Below are 20,026 nucleotides of genomic sequence, written 5' to 3'. Positions count from 1 at the left end.
GCCACATGACCAAGCCAGGATAATTTAACTTGTTTGGCTTGCACCCAAGCCTCTCGCATAGTGTACAGAAAAGGTTTTAACTCTGATTTAGTCCAAATTCTTACCCAATATTGGATGGGATGTAGTGCTGCATACAGCTCAGGGTGTTTGACACCCAGCTCATGTCTCTATGCATGCACAGAGCTCCCAGGGCCAAGCAGAATAAGTGAGGTAAAGAGCAGCCCTCTGCCCTTGCCAACCCTTTCACATTTTTATAGCCCCACAGCTCTGCACCATATAGGCCTGCCGCGAGGACTTGCTCTCTGTAGGCTTCAAGAGCGAGCCAATCACTCTGTACCCCTGACTTCTGGAAAAGCTGAGTACATCGACCAGCATATTCACTCACTGTCACCTCTCCTTCACATTGTGGAGCTCAACAGGACAACTTGGAGTCAAACATCACTCCGAGGTAATCGTAGTTGTGGACACGATTAAGTGGGCTTCCATGGATTTTAAAGGTACTCCTCAGTTGCTGCTCTCTAAGATCATATGTTTTGATTTCACAGGATTCTTTATTCCGCAATCATTTTCTAATCCCTTCAGGAGTTTGTGCATAGCTAGTCGTGTATGTGACAAAAGCACTGACCATCGGCAAAAGACAAAATTGCTGTTTCTGGCGCCCACAATACGGTACATCAAGATTTAGGGCCCTCAGGTAGTTTTTTTCTTTGATAAAGATGTTATACAAGGCTGGCGCCAGGACGCCTCCTTGTCTGACCCTAATATTTACGCTGACTCTTTTATTTATTTCGCCTCTTTGGTCATACCTCACCTGTGAAGTATTGTTGCTATATGATTGCTTGATAGCTGACACTAGTGTTACGGGGCATTCCAGGGCTGATCCTATTTGCCGAATAGCTTGCTGGTTCATAGTATCAAAAGCCATTTTTAGATCTATAAAAGTCAGGTATATTTTTGACCTTTTGATGCTGGTATATTTCAGACCGATGTTAAATAGCCACATAGCTTGGTCAATTGTTCCTTGTCCCTTCTGAAAGCCTGTTTTGATGTGTTGATGATCCCATTGTCACTTAGCCAATCATTGTGGCAGGTGTGCAAAATCTTGGCATGTATTTTTCCTACTGCATCATGTAGGAAGATTGGTCGATGGTTCGAGGCATCACCCCGAGGTACAGATTCCCATGATGTGGTACCCTCTCCAAGAACCATATTGCATTTAAAACTGCAGTTTAGATAGGCACAATATACTTAAACGGAGCAAATTCCTCGTGAAGATTGGTGGTTCTTTTCATTCTTGAAACACAATACAAATAATTAAATGTAATGTCCTTGCTTTTAAATAAATTATTTTCATTTCTCTACAATCCATTTATAATATATTTACATGTTTAGATCAAAGTGCCCAATAGCAAAGCAGATAAACTAAAACCCATTACAGAAAGTGAGCATAAGAGAGCGCGAAAATTAGTGAGAAAATCAGAGGGAGGGGAACAAAGTAACATGAGATTCAGTCCTCTAGACTAACAGGATTGAAAGAGAGAGCAATAAAGTAACACTGACAAACCAACATAGAAAAAGAAGAAATAAGCAAAACAAAGTGAGAATAAGAGACCAAAACACTTGGGGGCAAATTTTCCCTGCGTCCCTTTAGTGCCACCCTACTGCCACCTTGTGTGCATCATATTTAAAATACAGCGCACCATGGTGCAGGGTAAGGGGCAACATCGTCATTTCTCATGACGCTATTGATGTACTGTGCTGGAGTAGCACCAAATTATTGCTGCTACTCCTGCAGAGTACATTGGGCCCCATTCTAAAGAATGGAAGCCCCCTTTAAACGCCTGCTCTGAGCTGGCGTTCAAAGTGTTGTAAAAAATGGCACAAGGAAATCTATGAGATTTCCTTACGCCATTTTTCCAGCTCCCCTATTGGGGGAATGCCCCCTTTGCATACATTATGGCTGGCGCAGGCATAATGTACCGCTAAGGGTTACAGAGTGGCACAATGCATGCATTGCGCTACACTGTAAATACGGTATGGGGATTTCCGCCTCGTTGGGCCACATTAACATAAAAAGTAATTACGTTAATGTGGGGCAAGGTGGCAGTAGGGCATTATAAATATGCCCCTTACAGAGCCACAGAGCCTGAATCTTGCATGAGAGGGAGGGACAGGAGAGAGAACAAGTCAGAGAGAGAGTGAGGAAGAGTGTACCTGTAATCACCAAACACATGCCAGAATTTGATGTGGATGTACTGAGGGCCAGTATCTATGTTACCAGCTGTTGTCTCTGCACCAAAGTCTGGCCAGTGCAATGGGGAATACCTGCTCAGTTCTGCAGTTATTGGGTGCTTTATCAGGAAGTTTTTCTGGAATTCATCACAAAAACACATTTCCACCTCCCGGTTGGCACTGTGGGATACGTTGTGGGCTGGCAGAGGTACAAGGCACTTTTAAGCCTACCAATGGATAGCACAATTTCATCATTTCTTTCAGTGGGAATGAGAAAAATGCATCAAAATCTACAAACAGATCATTCCTTTCAGTGGGAATGAGAAACATGCATCAAGATCTACAAAAAGATCCAATAGTATTTAGTAAGCAATAGGAAAGTGAAATAAGTAGACCTTGAGAGGTCTTTGCCAGCACCATTTCAGCCACTCATGTTGTAGTTAAAAAATCCACATCCTCTTCTCATGTGTACTCTCCTTCTTTTTATTGCAGGCCTGCATAACTTTTAAAATGCTGAAGAAAACATGTGTCCTCCTTGCGCTGGCAGCAGGTGAGTGGAAACCAAGCTGAATGGGGAGAGCCTGGAAGATCAACTAGAGGAGTAGATTATAATTTAGACCACCCGCCCTCTTGTTCTCAGCCCCTGCACCTTCAAAGGGCGGGGCTTGAGAGACTAATATCACTATTACTGGAAGGGACTTGAATTTTGTTTTCCATTTTTAAAGAAGTAATAGAAGAAGTCCAAATTGTGTATTGTTTTATCACTTGACGTTCTATTGAGTTGGTGCAATGAGTTCTAGATATTGATTGCTCTCTTGTTGAACAGCCAGTCCTTGACCTCCAGAATTGCCTTGTCCTCATCTCCTTTACTAACGACTGCTAGGACTCTCTTCATGGTCCTTTTCATTTCTTGCTAGCAAAACCATAAGATCAATGAAGTAGAACCTCACATCTGGACACATCCTACACAGTTTCATTTAGGAAGAACATCAGGAAGGAAAGCAGCTTTAAAGAGCCATTGACTGATACCAAGAAATGCAGCCAGCCCATCAGGCCAATGGCTGAAAGAGTCTTATTCAAAAAAGGCAGTGGCTAAATAGGGCTGACTCAAAGCCTTTTTCTGTACATCACATCACCAGACTCTAAAAGAACCGCACAGTCCATTTATACCCAGGGCAGGATTCAATAAATGAAAGCATCAAAAGTGTTAGACAAACTGTTCTCAAAAGGAAGACATCCTGTTTCAGATACAATCCAGATAATCAACCGTTTGCCTCGTAAAATTTGCGCCAAATTCTTTTGAAAGTAGGTTCCGTTTCTCTTTGCCTTCTGCTTTGCAAGCCTTGACTTCCCAATTTAGCAATCAATGATCACATTAAAAGGTCCATTACTGAAACTGGGATGGTGCGGTACATCACAGCATATGCACTGTTCCCAGTACAGGCATGTACCACGTGTCCACCAGCCTCCATGAAGATACCTTGGGGATCACTGGGACTGCTTTCAACCTTTGTCTCCCATTCAATGGGCGCTTTTAAAGGGGTGCACTAGCACAATCCACACAACAGAAGAGTCATTTTGAAACACCAAAGTGCCCTGGAGATGCAAAACAAACATGAACAGCCCTTGGGCAATTTACATAAAACTTTCCTAAATGTGCTTCAACAAGTGGTTAAAGAAAATAATGTCTGTTTATTTATCACATGAGCCACGATCTGGTAGTTTTGATCCAAAAGCTCATCCCACCAATTATATAATTGGATTAAACCTCCTTGTGTGAATGCAACATTTTCATATTGATATTTTCTTTTTTTTAAAGTTTTTTTTTAAAGTTTTTAACAATGAATTAGTTACGCAAGAGGAGAGATGGATAACGAATCACTAATCAGAGGATTTCTTTCACATTCATTACAAGCAATTCAACAAAGACAAAAATCTAAGCAAAATCACAATGCGTGGCATTTAACGTAGCGTTGAGTTTGATGCTGGTGATTTAAAATTGTTTATGATCAAGGTAGCTTAATCCATTAAAAGAATACGGGCAAAAGAATGCCCAAAGTGGGCTCGCCTCTTCCCCCTCTTATATAATTGTACCGCAACTTCTATATCCGTACTTCACATTAAGTACGAAAATCGTGGGTGGAGGTGAGACCAGTCGTCAAACATGCATCCACCCAATTTTTCAAAGGAGCCCAAATTCGTTCACCCCTCTCCCTTGCCAGACTACCTTTTTGGGCTAATAAACTGTGCTCTAGATTAAGCATTGCCTGAATGGGAGATGGCCATTGATAAAAACTAAGATCCAGCCAGGCTGAGGCTATACATAAGCTGACCATCACCATTGCAGCAAAAATAAACTAGCCTTTGCAATGCTGGACTTTTCTTGCCACACAAACTGAAAAGGAAAGCAGTGTCACATAAGCGAGCCGACGGCTACCATGAGCGCAAAGCAAACAACAAAAGGATAACCAGCAAAAGTGCAATTATCCATTGAACCGGCAAAAGTGCAAATATCCATGTAATAGGATGTATTGCAAAGCGCTCTACTACTGGCCAGCGAGATCGTACTGCCTACGAAATAAAGAGAAAACTAGTGGAGAAACCATACACAAAACATGGTGCCTCATAGGTTTTCAGTAGATGGCCAGTGCACTTGAGGCGAGCTATACACCAGAAAAGGCATTCACTAATGAAACCAAGTGAATTTTAACAGGCAAGCCCACGAACCAACAAAACTGTTGGGCTTGATATGGGCGTGGTTAAAAGCCCACAGAGAGATTACAACAGGGGCCAGAGCACTTTGTGCTCAACCCTAAAAACTGCCCAGATTTCGGCATTGCATCATCGTGGACCCGTAGTAACATTAATTAAGAGGTCAAAGTAATGTGCAGGAAAAGAGCAGTATTCATAAAGCCAGTGATCTCTTGCTTCAAATAATTTAGGGCCGGAAAAGTGCTAAACATATACAACAGATCTGCTTCTTGACTTTGTTTATATTGATATTTTCAGTGAAGATCAGATGAAGGACTTTGTGAGGAGTACTTTGTTTCTGGTGTCCAATGCAATGTCAAGCATGTTCCATTTTTCTGCTGCAACAAACTAAACAACATATTGATCCTCAACTTAATTCTAGCATAGTGATCTTGGATTACCTGGATCTCTTTCTTGATCTCACACTGTTTAATTAACCATGACGAAATTATGCGGTGCTTTAATGTATGCTTATATGTTTCACTTCTAGTACTAACTACGATGCTTGGACCTGTAAGCTGTGAGGATAATGATGATGACGATGATGATAATGATGATGGTGATGATGACCCTAGTAAGTAAACATTCTCCATGTCTCATTTTGGCCAAGGGATCCAATTCTGCTCTCATCCCATTTTCTTTCATAGTATTGTCTGTTTACAATGAAAGTGAATCAATAAATCCGTTTTTTGATGATGTCACAAAAAAAGTTGTGTTAACATGGAGGGTAAATCTAGGACTAACATTCGGAATAGGGTCAGGGATATGAGTAGTAGTAGTCGTAGGGTCGAAGACGATGCCAACATAGTAATTGTAAGGGGTTCCATATAATTAGTCTAATTATATTGACCAAATCAACATGAAGGCTACTTGCTTTTGCTTTTGTTATTATTGTATTTCTGTAGTCACTCTTTGTTGGAAAATGGGCTATTGGTAAGGGCAGTTAAGTACCTACGCTTAGCAATAGGCCACTAACTTCCACTTAGGTCCAGTTAGGTCTCAGTAAATTAAACCTAGTTCAACCCTTGGTAGCTTGGCAACGAGAGACAAGGCTTAACTTAGGAGTCAAAGCGTAAAGCATTAAAATATCACAAAACAGTAATTAAATAAAACACAGTTTAAAAATCCAAAATCAATTTATAAAAAATAGGTTCTATTTCTATCTTTAAAATGACACAAAAACGTATAAAATCAGATAAGGGGGAACCAGAGATATTATTTTTTAAAGAATTAATGCTTTCTAGTGCATAGAAGCAACTTGCTCTCAAAGGGTTGAAAAAAAATGGTCACACTGGAAAGGAACAAAGTCCAGAGTTTAGGACAGCCACGTGGTAACACTGTCACACTTACTTTCAGAAGTGTTTGATTCTGGAAAGTGGTCCACAGCACCAGCCAAGGGTTCAGAGGCTATGGGGTGCCTCTTGGGGTCTGGGACTACAACTCCCACAATGCACCTCTTCAACTTATGGAGTTGCTCCAAACGTCTCCAAACTTCTGGATCTTCTTCCAGAGGTCCTTTTTGTGTCCTTGAAGTGTCCACAACATGATCCAAGGTTCCAGAAGCTCTAAGTTGCTCCTTGGGAGTTGGGATACTATTTTGTTGATTTCAATGTCACGGACTAATGCAGATCTTATATAAGACACAGAGAACATTTTAAAATCGAATTTGGATGCTATTTGCATTTTAAACAATTTCTGGTGTAACTGATGTGATTTCTCAGAAATGGGCCCTGAGGAACAACCATGCACTGAAACAATACTTGCATTTAAGAAACGCCTCCTGTGCTCAATGCTTCAAACTCCACTTTAACTGAAATTGTTGCATCTTATGACTCTGATGTAAAATATTATTACTGGTACACATATGACAAACACAATTTCTAGAAGTTTAGCTGAATTATCTCTTTATGAACAGGAATCTGAAACCAATGTGACCGGGTAGTAGAATCCTTTGGTCACTTTAATTAGATTTCTCACCAGCCCAGTGCACTGGGAATAGGAGTGGAATGTTTGCATATATCAACTGATGGCAATGGACATTTTGGCGCACTGGCCCCTGCAATGCAGTGCTTAATTTGAAAATAAAAACACATTTTTTTTGTTGCTCTAAGCCCTTCTCTTAAACATGCAGCTGCTGCAATTAAATGTGGGAACACGGAATACTGAGGCAGAGTAATCCTGAAGAAATCTCGGGCCTCTTGAAACCACTTAAGCCACTCCCTGCCCCTTCAGCTCACTTTTGAAGTTTTCTGCTTTCTCCCATTGCGACGTTTTTTCGTTTTTCTCTTCCTCTGTCTTTCAATATGTGTATTTTGTTCGCAGCAAATGCTTGAGGCAGAAGAATAAGCACCGGCCCTCAAAAATAAGTGCCTGTGCTCAGCACTGGAAACAACAAGCACAAATGAAGCACTGCTGAAATGAGTTCCCCATCTGTAGGCAAAATAAGCTGAATTGCAGGTGCTGCCAAGGATAAAATCATTCCACCACTGTGATTATGACTAATGAGGAACACGTTGACAGTTGTACCACCCAAGAGCAAACATGGTCTTCTGCTGATTTGAGTGTGTGGAATAATGAGTCTAGAATATCGTGATACCTTAATATTGAAACCAAAATATCAAGGAGAAAATTATTGAAACGTAAATGGATATAGGGAGTTAAAGATTTACTATTCTTAAGTCCACATGTTGTACCTTGAATATAAATGTATTAATTCAAGGTACAGAGATGTGGAGTTAGATACAGAAAGTCTATACATACTTAGCTGTCAATATTTTAGTCCTTTTTATTTTAGTTGCAATTTCAAGGTGCCCCAATATTCTATAGTCAATATTCCACACTCACCCCGATGATCTTACAAATCCAACTGAGGACTAAAGAGTATAGGGCTTAGAAAGACAAGTTTCTCCAAGACATACTGTCACCCCACCATCAGGGGGAGATAAGAAGGGGCAACAAATAGATGACTAATATCAGGAGAAGAGAGTGACAGATTTGGTGAGCAGACAGAGCACAAGCAAGTGAGCTGACATTATATTTCCTTTGGAAAAGTCCAGAAATTGTGCTTTTGGCTATTCACCCAGAAACACAGGGTGTGCTGTAAAATATAGATGAGGATGTCTGGTAATTACACAGTGACAGATTCAGACGTTACCTCCAATCGCTCTTCTTGGCTACCTTGATAGGTTAAGGCTCCTACCCACTTAGAATCTGAATACTTCTGTTGCCTGGGAAGAATAAAGTCGGAATGCCACCCAGCAATGGCACTCTAGCACACGTAGGACAACCACGCTTGTGAAGTCCACCAAATCCCCCAATCCACATAGACCATTTGCCTATTTGTTCGCAGTAATGAATGTTTATATTGTTTTCTGCTGGAAATCCAGGTGCTAATTCAGTGCATACTATTGCAGAGCCCTTTTCATCTGCCCTATCCTTGTTAGTTGTACAACATCAGGCTCAGGTCAGAGACTTGGGATCTCTGTCAATTGAAAACATGCTGTGCTTGGGTGTTACCAAATTGTATGAAACCATATATGTATTGATACAAGAGGCTGGCATTAAAATGCATTGATATATGATTGTAAACCACAGCGCATTGGGACATTGTATAAATGATCTATAATAAAACTATTTTTACCCTTGCAGAAAGGTGTGGCGAGAACATGGTATTCTCACGCTGTGGTGGCTCCTGTCAAACAACCTGTCAGAATATTTCGAATGTGGGAACAGCTGAGAAATGCACAGAACAATGCAAGCCAGGATGTTCATGTCAGCATGGATATGTCCTACAGAATAGGAAATGTATACCTGCGAAAGAGTGCCCTTGTCCAAGCAACGCTGAATATAAGGATTGCGGTGGGGCCTGCCCATTTACCTGTCAGGATGTGGCCAAAAACATCACTTCAAAGGTTTGCACTATGCAATGCAAGATCGGATGCTTCTGTAAAGAGGGATATGTCCTAAACTCCAATGAATGTGTCCTTAAGAAGGACTGCCCCCAGCAGTAGCCATGCACACTATGAGACATGTGGCACTGTGTGTCCAACCACATGTGATAATCACCTCAATCCACCAAAATGTTGCACAGAGCCATGTGTACCAGGGTGCTTCTGTGACCAGGGCTTTGTGAAGTCTGGTAACGCATGTGTACTTCCAGAGCAGTGCCCCAGTACAATCACCTCATGAAGAGGTGCGCAATGTCTTCATGACTCCCTGAGAACCATATATGATGCAAACGTCCTCAGTACACGATTGTAAACACACAAAGGTACAATCAAGGGAAACGTCCAAAAACTAAAACAGACAAAATTAAATGTATTTCACTTAGATAATATTATATTTTGGGGACTTTCAAATTGAGTGAAATACTAGGGTGATTGAGAAGATCCTAGAGAACAGTAGAAGAGTCCAGTTTTCGACAAAGGTTAAACATTCAGGGCATGCCAGTGTACATTTTAGCGAATAAACATGTGGTAAATTCATTTTTCATTCATGTTCCTCCCCACACACATCTTCACCTCGCCTGTACATATCTCATTGGACAAGTGGCATGGAAAGAACTCACCATATCTTCAACCCTGCAATGTTATGTTCCAACCGAGCATCTGCAATAAATTGCTTGGGAACTACCAGTAGCTCTCCAGCACCATGTGAGTAGCTCTCCTGTGTGCAGCCATGGCTATTACTATTGAAGCTTTTGCTTTGATGAATTACTATATATATATTTACCAAAATTAAAAAGCATATACTTTAAATCAAAATGTGTGTATTTTCCGTACTCAAAAGGTGTTGTTTAGAAAAAAATGTTTGAATCTTCAAAATGTATTTAAAACTATTATTTGAGTTGGAGAGATTTGTTACAAATCTTATTACCTTGGGTCCAGGGGCATTGCAGGTATGTTTCTTATGTAATACCAATTTAGAGACATCATAAATTCATAACACTGTTTACTTTAATGCTGGCAACTCTATCTAATGCCTTGATGTGATCACTGCTGGCAATCCTGTGTGGTGTGGACACTACAACAGCCCTAACATTAGTAGCAGCAGCTGACTTTCATTAAACATAAGTAGCTCTTGCTACAGAAAAGATTGGCGACCCCTGTGACAAAACCTGATGTCTCCAGTGTTAGGGATTTGTAAATACTGTAGTGCTCTGAGGCCAGTTGTTATCTGGGGATTAGAGTTGTTTATTGGAAATTAAATACCCATAATCGTAGCTGGGTCCGTCATTGAAAGAAATCTGTAGTGTGCAGTAAAGGTGCTAAAAAAGAACTGAAAGTCACAATTTTGAGATCCATAGAAATATTTAGATATCTGCTGTAGAGTCCAGGCCAAAAGTTCCAATCTCTATTAGGTAGCTCAGTACGCAAGGCACTAAGGTTGTGAATACCTAGAAGTTTGCATCCACATGAAAAGCTGAGTAAGTTGTTTGCCTGCTGAGAGCACCAAAGGTAACAAAAAAGCAAATAACATTTAACAAAATGAGGACCAAATTTACCAAAAAGTGGCAAAGGGCAGTGCTGTACCAAAATTTGCAGAGCCGCGCTGCGTCATTTTAGAAATGCAGGGATGCGCTGTATTTACTAAAATACGGCACACCCCTGTGTTTCCCCCTACACTGGTGCTAAATGTAATTGCCAACGCAGGCACCTTTGCATTATAGTGCAAGGGTGTGTGCGTTGAGGGGATTTATTGTCTATGTGCAGGAAGCTCTCCTTTCCTGCACATAATCTACAATGTTGATATGGCACTTCTATATGTGTTGCAGAATGCAGCACACATAGAAGTGGCAAATTTTCATTTTTGAATGATTGTTTATGTGCAGGAAGGGACACCTTCCTACACATAAACATTCATTCATTGCTTTTGTTATTTCTATGTGTGCTGCAGAATGCAGCACACATAGAAAAAGCTAGAACAAGGAGGAATAAAAGTATTCTTCCTCGTTGTGCCATGCTAACGACACCTCTGGGCAACCTTAGTTTTTGGCTCTGCCACAAATTGACACCTTCTTGTAAACCTGGACCAATGTTACAGTGGACCGCCCACAGAAACACCATTTACACACCCCTCTGATGCAGACAACTGCATCAGAGGGGCCCATATTTACAAGGTTGTGTTATGCCACAAAAAGTGGCTCAGTGCCGCCTTGTAAATGTGGTGCCCAGCACAGCACCACCTTAGCATCACAAAAAGTGACACTCTGGTGACACTAGGGCCTTGTAAATCTGGCCCTGAGTTTTTAGGTCAAACGTCCAAGCACTTTGACCTGTTGTAAGTATTGAGGGCTTTTAACCACACACACGCACGCCCATCACTTTCAATTGTTCGTGGGCTTGCCTTTCAAAAATCCTTTTTTATCATTAGTAAATGCTTTACGTTTGTCCCTGCTAAGTGCATGCATTAAAAAGAGTCTCCCAGTGGGCTCCTTGGTGCTTTGCAGGGTTAGCCTCATCATTTTTTACGGTAATCCTGCAATGCTCCGGACTGGCGTAAAAAATGATGACTCTAGTCATCCTAATTACCACCATAGTGCGCCATATTTTAAATATGGCGCTACCATGGTGGCATTAAGGAGGCGCTAAGGGGCACTACTAGGTGCAGCACCACTGTTCATAAGTCTGCCCCATTGGGTTTGGAGTAGTTGCCTTCTAAGTGAGTTACATTTTTATGTGATGAGAATGCAGAGTGTAATGTAAACAACTTGACAGCTTCATAGCCTGTGTTGTGACTTCACCCAGACCATTAAACTTGGATTTCTCAAGGGAATTAAGAAGGAGTTAAAGAAGATGCCCTGCGCTCCTCAGTGTGGAGCAATGCGGAATAGAAACAAACAACTGGCTCTTTTAGAAACACGCTATCCTTGCACTGCCCTTGCTTGCTAGTTTATCATGCTTTAATGCGCCCTATAAAAGACGTTCAAATAGTGCATTCTCTCCACTAATTGCCTTTGGACATCCTGAAACACGTTTGCATTTCCTACAATTGGAATTTGACACGATTCCAGTTTGGACGGGCTTGTTTATATCCATCTCATCCTGTTAAATGAGATTAAAAGATTAAGGGCACCCTTCGGTGGGGCTATTCTCCTATATGTTTGTAGCAAAACTGCGTAAAGAGTAAGCTTCCAGGTAACGCCAAATAAACCCAGATTTACTTCTCTGTTGGTACTGAATCTTGAGGACCTCTGCATCCTTCCCTGTGATAAAATATTAAATAATACTACCAGGATACAATATGCAAACAATTGCAAACCAACCTGCCTACCATTTTGTGTCACAACAACAAGCAGATGTGTCACACACTAGTTCCTTTATTTCAGTTTCAGAATTGAGCAAGGTCTGTTTTCTGACCAACTAAATCCCTTTGTTGAGGCATTTTAATTAACTTGTCATGCTAAAGTGACCTTCAGCTGGTGTAATCCGTTTTGAAAGTTTGAGGTCATAGCATCCAGAGGTGTTATGTCATCCGTAGCGGCACTCAAATAGCTAATTGCCTGGGTTGGAATTACCTTCTCACGAGAAGGGGACTGTGACATTTCCAAACATATGCACATGCATGAATGAAGTAACCAGTACTGCACGAATGCAGAATATTTTTAATACAAATGAAAATTATTAAAGTGGCCGTGGCGAATAACAACAGGGAATAGGGCCTCAGTTTGCTCTAATGATACGAGCTGAGGACATCTTCAGACTGCACAAGCAGAGAGTAAGTTGTTAAATTTTGACAACTTATACGTTGAATGGATATTTCTTGCCCTTGGCAGAAGCTAACCAGTCTGTGCTTCGTACTGCAAAAATGATTGCAAAGCATTGGTTTATTTCTTTGCAAACTGAAAATGGATAGGAAAGCCCCTTGGCTGCCTCTTGGGCATCCCTTATGCTATCTGTTTAGAAGGGATCATGTTAGAAATAGGGTCTTCGGTTGGCAGTCAGGTTACCCCCTGTCCAAGCAGGGACCCTCACTCTAGTCAGGGTAAGTGAGAATCACACTCAGTTAACCAACACTCACCCGCTTCGTAGCTTGGCACAAGCAGGCAGGCTTAACTTCAGAAGCAATGTGTAAAGTGTTTGTACCAGCACACAATAATACAGTGAAAACACTACAAAATGCACACCACACCAGTTCAGACAAATAGGTATTATTTATCTAAATCAAACAACATCAAAAAATAAAGCTGCACGCATGAGCATGCTTTGGAAAAGGCAGCGATAAGTTGATTCCTTCCTCGCAAGGGAGGCTGTGTGTCGTATCTTCTCCAGTCAGGTAGGCGGTGCATAGTTTTTCTCCCCTGCAAGAGAGCGGTGCAACGATTTCCGGATGGGGTACCTTGAATCTGTGCAGAGACGGTTTGACTTTCACACCCAGGGACACTGGTGGAAAATCCTGTTGCACGGTGTTAGAAAACCGTGCTGCGTGGAGCTTGCGTCATTATCATCAGCCACAAGCAGGGATGCATCAATCTCCCAGCCGTGGATGCAGGTGGAGCATGGATTTTAGCCATGAAGGCAGCTGCACGTCGTTTATCAGTCGTGTTGCAGATGGTGAGTAGAAAAGTTCTCCACATGCTGTTTTGTGCATGGATTTTCAAATCTTGTCTGCACCTTCCAAGGGCCCAGAGACTGGATAGGGCACATTGTGGTAGGGCAGCAGTCTCAGCAGAGAGTCGAGTTATTATCAGAGGAAGTCTTGGATGGACCTGAGACTTCACAACAGGAGGCAAGCTCAGTTCAAGCACTTGGAGATTCTTCTCAAGCAGGAATGCACAACCAAGTCCAGTCTCTATCCCCTTTGACAGGCAGAAGCAGCAATTGCAGGATAGCATAGCAAAGCACAGTCACAGGCAGGGGCAGCACTTCTCCTCAGCTCTTCATCTCTTCCTGTTGGCAGAGGCTCCTCTTGAATCTAGAAGTGATCTAATTTTCAGGGGTTTGGGATCCAATACTTGCATCCCTTTCTGCCTTTGAAGAAAAGTCTCTGTTGTTCACAAGATCCTGCCTTGTCCAGGCCAGGCCCCAGACACACACAAGGGGGTTGGAGACTGCATTGTGAGAGGGCAGACACAGCCCATTCAGGTGTAAGTGACCACTCCTCCCTCCACTCTTGCACAGATGGCTCATCAGGCTATGCAGGCTACACCCCAGATCCCTTTGTCTCACTGTCTAGAGGGGATTCACAAACAGCCCAGCTGTTAAACTACCCAGACAGGCAACCCACAAACTGAGTCACAGAACGTTTAAACAAGAAAATGCCTACTTTCTAAAAGTGGCATTTTCAAGCTCACAATCTGAAAACCAACTTCACTAAAAGATGTATTATTAAATTGTGATTTCAGAGACCCCAAACTCGACATTTCTATCAGCTCTCAAAGGAAATCTGGCCTTTAAAGTTATTTGAAGGCAGCCCCCATGTTAACCTATGAGAGAGATAGGCCTTGCAACAGAGAAGACTGAATTTAGCAGTATTTCATTGTTACGACATGTAACACAAACCAGTACATGTCCCACCTTTAACATATGCTGCACCCTGCCCATGGTGCTACCGAGGGCCTACCTTATGGGTGCCTTACATATATAAAAAGGGAAGGTTTAGGCCTGACAAGTGGGTACACTTGCCAAGTTGAATTGGCAGTTTAAAACTACACACACAGACACTGCAGTGGAAGGTCTGAGCCATGTTTACAGGTCTACTAATGTGGGTGGCACACTAGTAACATTTGATTTGCAGGCCCTGGGCACCACTAGTGCACTTTACTAGTGACTTACTAGTAAATAAAATATGCCAGTCAAGGAAAAACCAATTACACACACATTTTACATAGCACTTTAGCATTAGTTAGCAGTGGTAAAGTGCCCATAGTATCAAAAGACAGCAAAAACAGAGTCCAGCACACATCAACAACCTGGGAAGCAGAGGCAAAACGTTAGGGGAGACCACGCCAAGGATACCAAGTCTAACAGATCACAAATGCATTGCAGTTCGTACCTTTGTGCATTGCGAATTCTCACTTTACATTTGCAAGCCCGTAGTCTGTACAGGTGAGGTTTCCATGGTTATATTATAAAAAGCTTTCTGTGGATGTGCTAGCTCTGCAACTTAGAAAGTTTAAGTATATGTCCTCTTGTTATCTCCATGGACAAACTATAGTTACACGTAGTTTATATATGGGCATCCTTGGATGACTATAGCTTAAAAATGTGTTTCAGCTGCACATTTGCTTACAGTGATCTTGACACAAACCACTTCAAATTAAAGCTGAATAGTAATATGTCAGTATGCTTTATCTCAGACACCTCAAATGAGAGTTGTACAGTAAAATATATTCCAAACAAATGCCTTCTCATATTGAGGTTGACATTATTTGGAATGCCTTACACTGTTTGTGAGTTCAGGATTGAAAACACAGGTTGCGGGTAAGCTGTGGGAAAGGATCGGTCCTATGTTTAGGCAAAATTATCATCTAAGAGGTCATGTTGCCTCAAACTGATACTCGCTAGCCAAGATACAAATTCATAGTGTTGCTACCTTACTTAATCATAATGCACTGCTGACAAAGCCAATAGATTTTCCATAGGCGAAACCCAGCTTTGCTAATGCTGGTTTCCATATGTGTTTATTTGCTAGTCAGGAATTGTTTCCATTAATTCTTCTAGGTCTCTAACAGGTAAAGAAAGAGGTAGAACCATTAAGACCAATTATATTTAAATACTCATTTTTCAACACCAGCTTGATGTCGAGCACTCAACTCATATAGAGTCATTTTTAGGTCTAGCGCTCAATCACTTTGACATGTTGTAAGTATTGTGGGATTTTAACCACACCCAACTTACACCCCTCACTTTCACTTTCACTTTCACTCGTTTGTGGGCTTGCCTTTCAAAAATCCCTTAATGTTATTGGTAATTGCTTTATGTTTGTTCTGCATTTCGGTGGTTTTGTTACAACGTTGCACACTGATTCTGTTACATGGATAATTGCACAATTGCTGCTATAGTTCAGCGTGGGGGATTTTTGTTTTTTCTTTTGCCTCTCCCATTCATGCTCCATAACAGCCATGGCCCTCACAGCACTAACAGCATGAACAGCGGCAACAGCACAAACTCCATTGGCGGTATTGGAGCACTGCCTACATTTGTCACACTGTTACCTAATCAGAGTCCTTTCTCTTGGATCGCCGCTTCAGGCTCCATAGCTTTCCCAGAAACAATTATAATTTGTAAATGCTTTACTAAAAAACATAGAAATCAGCAACTTGGCTGTTACAATATTCACTGAACTTGGGAAAAGTCACCCCATAACTCTTTGCAAGCATTCTTTTTCAAAACATTTTTGTCCATAACTAAGCCTGTGATGGTCGTAGGACAATGGGACCACCACAATAACATTCAGCATGGAATAATATTTCTGTTTAGTTCATCTCTCTTACCCCAAAATAGAAACCCCTCCCTCCACTCAGTGTCTTTTTAATCTCTCTCATGGCTGGAACTTTTGTTTTATAGATGAGCGTAGTTTGTGTTTTAAGGGTCTTGTTTGTAATATCATTGTAGTAGGCCTGCTAGCCCTGAAAATGTGTAATGCGCTACGCCCTTTAGGGGCTAAATATCTGGTTATACTGCAATACTTTAATTTTCTTTTAATGTGGTTATGCCCTCTAGGGGCTAACTATATTGTAACATGACCATGTTTCTTACAAATGCTATTTTTATTGTGGTGTTCTCTAAGGGCTGTTCTGAGCATTACAGTCTAATGCTAAACATTTATTTCTGATAATTGTTTTTATTGGGTTTATATGATAATTGTATATGTTTTGTTAATCTCTCCTTATTACAAATATGACCATGAGTCAGGCCAACTTAACATCCTTAGTACACCATGACTATTTAAACACTCTTGATATGTTTGGGTGATCCTTCTAGTTTTTCTCTTGTTACTCCTCCATGGCTGTCTTGTTTTGGGAATTGTGTTGGCCAGCTAGCAACTCTGATGGTGGGGTTGTGAATATGGTATTCTATTGGAATTAGCATGGCAGATTTAAATTAGGATGCTAAAAGGGAACATTTTCGTTTTTGGCTGCAGATAGAGGAAGAAGGTAAATGCTTTAGTTATATGCAGGGCCACTGGAAGTATGTGGCAGGAAAAGGCCAAATTATGAGGCAGGGTTGACCAATTTATGTGGCAAAAAAAGTGTAGCTATGAATTTACAAAGCCAATTGCTCTAAATCAAGCAAATGCGAGACACATTGCATTGCAAATGCTTTTTTCCTTTTGTGTGTCTTCTTGGCGCTCATGCGGCTTTGAATCGGTTCACTTATGTCAACTGTTTTACTTTTCATTTCAATTTATGTGGCAAGGAAAGTCCTGTTAGGAATTAACAATGGCTAGCAGCTCTAACTCTAGCAAATGCGGGACCCATTGCAATGCAAAGGCTCGTTCTTCCGAGTTATGTAATCTCTAACCTTCAGCCGCATGTAACATCCTTCCGAGACTTTGGGCATAGCGCTCTTTCACCCAGCCAGTATAATGGGTTCACTAATCTACTCTGCCCTAATCCAATTCTTTTGAAGGAAACATTTAGGGCCATATTTATACTTTTTCAGCATCGCATTTGCGTCTTTTTTTTACGCAAAAGCGGTGCAAACTTTCAAAATGTAATTGTATTAGCCTTCGCTGGCTGTTAGCCAGAGTGTGGTTGTGTGGGACCTGGCCCTCTGCCTTTTAGGACTTTGTGCACTTTATCACTGCTAAGCAGCACTATAGTGCGCTTGGTCTCTACCTAGACCTTGGCAACATTGGCCTACACTTGACTGGCGCATTTAATTTGCTTATAAGTCTCTTGTAATGTGGTACCACATGTAGCCAGGGCCAGTAAATTAATGCTACTAGTGGGCATGCAGCATTTATTGTGCCATCCACTTAAGTAGTCCTTCAAAATAAACCTTTTGCCAGCACAAGAACTCCCTTTTCAGTACATACAAGTAAATACTAGGCTAGGCCCTTAACAGCAAATAGGACATGGTACATTGTATTAAAAAAGTGGACATGTACTTTTACATTTTATATGTCCTGGTAGTGAAAAGGTCCTAAATTCATTTTTCACTGCTGTGAGGCCTACCTTTTCCACAGGATAACATTGGGTTACATTATTGCATTTATTAAGTGATACATTTTGTTTTGTAACAGGTAGAAAGGTCATGTTTGGTCTGAAATTAATCTTAACAAAATGTAGAATCCTCTTCAATGACAAAGTCAGATTTTAATTCACAATTCTGAAAATGCCACTTTTAGAAAAATTGTATATTCTTGTCCTAACTATTTGGTGCCTGCAGCCTATGTCACATGACTAAGTATGACTGGCAGTTAGCCTTTGTGTATTCCTCCCAGACCGTAACACAAAGATGGATAAAGTGTTGTCAGGATGGACCATCCTACCATGATGTGAGGGGTAGAGCAATGTACAGTCCAACTTAAATTTCAAAGCAGCTGCTTTAACATACTCACAAAGAACTGGACTCTAGCCATTTGTGACTCCAGAATCAGAACCATCTGTGGGGTAACATCTCCAACAGTTTATGTCCCTCCAAAGCTGGCATCAAGGTAAAAGAACGGGACATTCAGACTCACACTTCCCTTCACTCTTCACTCTGGGCCCTGTGGAACACACTCAGAAGGCCGACCTTGAGATACAGTGGACTGTGCTGCTGCCTGCTTAAAGCGTGCTTTGGACTTCAGAGGACTTTCCTGCTGCTTGAAGCCTACCATGGACTCTGATGGAGGCCTGCCTTTCTGCTTAATTCCAGGAAAACCAGAGTGACTCCAAGAGGTAGTTGGTTAGCCTCCTATTCAGAGCTACAGGGACATAATAAGTTTGACCCTGCACCTGGACCATGCCTGAACCGTCTGCTACCCTCCAAGTGGTGCCCACCTATTTATGGATGCTTGGACGTGGTGCTAGAGGTGCCCAAACAAACTAAAAGCTTAGGACTTTCAATATTATCTGCCAATAATTATCCTGACAACTGACAAACGAACATGACCTATGTGCTCACCGATTGGCCTAAGGTGCATCACCTGTTGGCCTGACTTCACGGTAGTTCCTGCTATATTCGTCCCTGCAGCAGTAAATCTCGTTCAACAGCTCCTCTCTATGAGGGTATCCAGCCTCATGGAGCCCTCATTTGCTACTCCGTACAGCGTAATCCCGCTGGAGATTTTCAACTTCCAAAAAAAAGACCACATCTGATCTTTGTTCAGTGGCACTTCAAAAATGTCCCTGGACACCTCCTGTTAGAAACTGGGTCTCTAGTTGGCAGAGGTATGTACCCTGTCCAAGTAGGGACAACAATCCAAGTCAGGGTAAGTTACAACACAACACAAATTATCCTGTTCGGACCCTCTGGTAGCTTGGCACAGAGGAGGCAGCCTTAAATTTGAAGGCAATGTGTAAAGTATTTGTGCAATAGCTCATACAGTAACACAGTGAAAACACCACAAAAAACACCATACCAGTTTAGAAAAATAGTTGCTATGTATCTGAATGAAACAAGATCAAAACAACAAAGAACCAATAAGCATACGTTGAAATATCAATTTTTAAAGGTTCCAAAGAGTCTCAGTTCTTAAGTAACAGTGGTTGTTTCGTTGTAACACACAATACCTGGGATGTGTAAAAAAGAACAATGCACAGGAGCTGCAGATGAGGAGATGCATTGAAAAATAAGGTGATGCGTCAGATTTTCCCAGCAGCACAAACAATGTGTCATTTCTTTCCACACTGCAAGGTGATGCATCGCTCTCCAGAAAGCAGCATTGGTTCCTCACTTTGATGCAGGGATATTTTGATGCCTAAGGACGATGCGTAGAAAATCCTTGAAGCACTGGTAGGAGGAGCAGGTGCTTTGGTGAGCCAAATTTCAGCAGTGAGACAGGAGCTGCGTCGATTTCTGCAGATGTTGCATCAATTTTCCAACGCATGAGGATTTTCTGAAGGGGTGAGTGAAGCCTTTGTTGGCCCTGAGACTTCAGAAACAGGAGGCAG

General features: G+C 41.6%; 1 protein-coding gene across 1 annotated transcript in view; it reads left to right on the top strand.

Annotated features, from left to right (window-relative positions):
- The window catches only part of LOC138247068 (uncharacterized), a 36,432-nt gene extending 27,439 nt beyond the window's left edge, over window positions 1–8,993 (top strand). Inside the window, exons 3-5 of the mRNA XM_069201815.1 lie at window positions 2,725–2,782; window positions 5,474–5,557; window positions 8,632–8,993. Of these exons, the coding sequence (XP_069057916.1) occupies window positions 2,725–2,782; window positions 5,474–5,557; window positions 8,632–8,993 (504 nt within the window). The remainder of the gene's footprint in view (window positions 1–2,724; window positions 2,783–5,473; window positions 5,558–8,631) is intronic.
- Window positions 8,994–20,026: the final 11,033 nt, after the last annotated feature.

Source organism: Pleurodeles waltl, chromosome 7 (assembly GCF_031143425.1).
Source record: "Pleurodeles waltl isolate 20211129_DDA chromosome 7, aPleWal1.hap1.20221129, whole genome shotgun sequence".
Classification (NCBI taxonomy): domain Eukaryota; kingdom Metazoa; phylum Chordata; class Amphibia; order Caudata; family Salamandridae; genus Pleurodeles; species Pleurodeles waltl.
The sequence above is the reverse complement of the archived record's forward strand: the minus strand, read 5'-3'. Positions and strand labels throughout refer to the sequence as shown.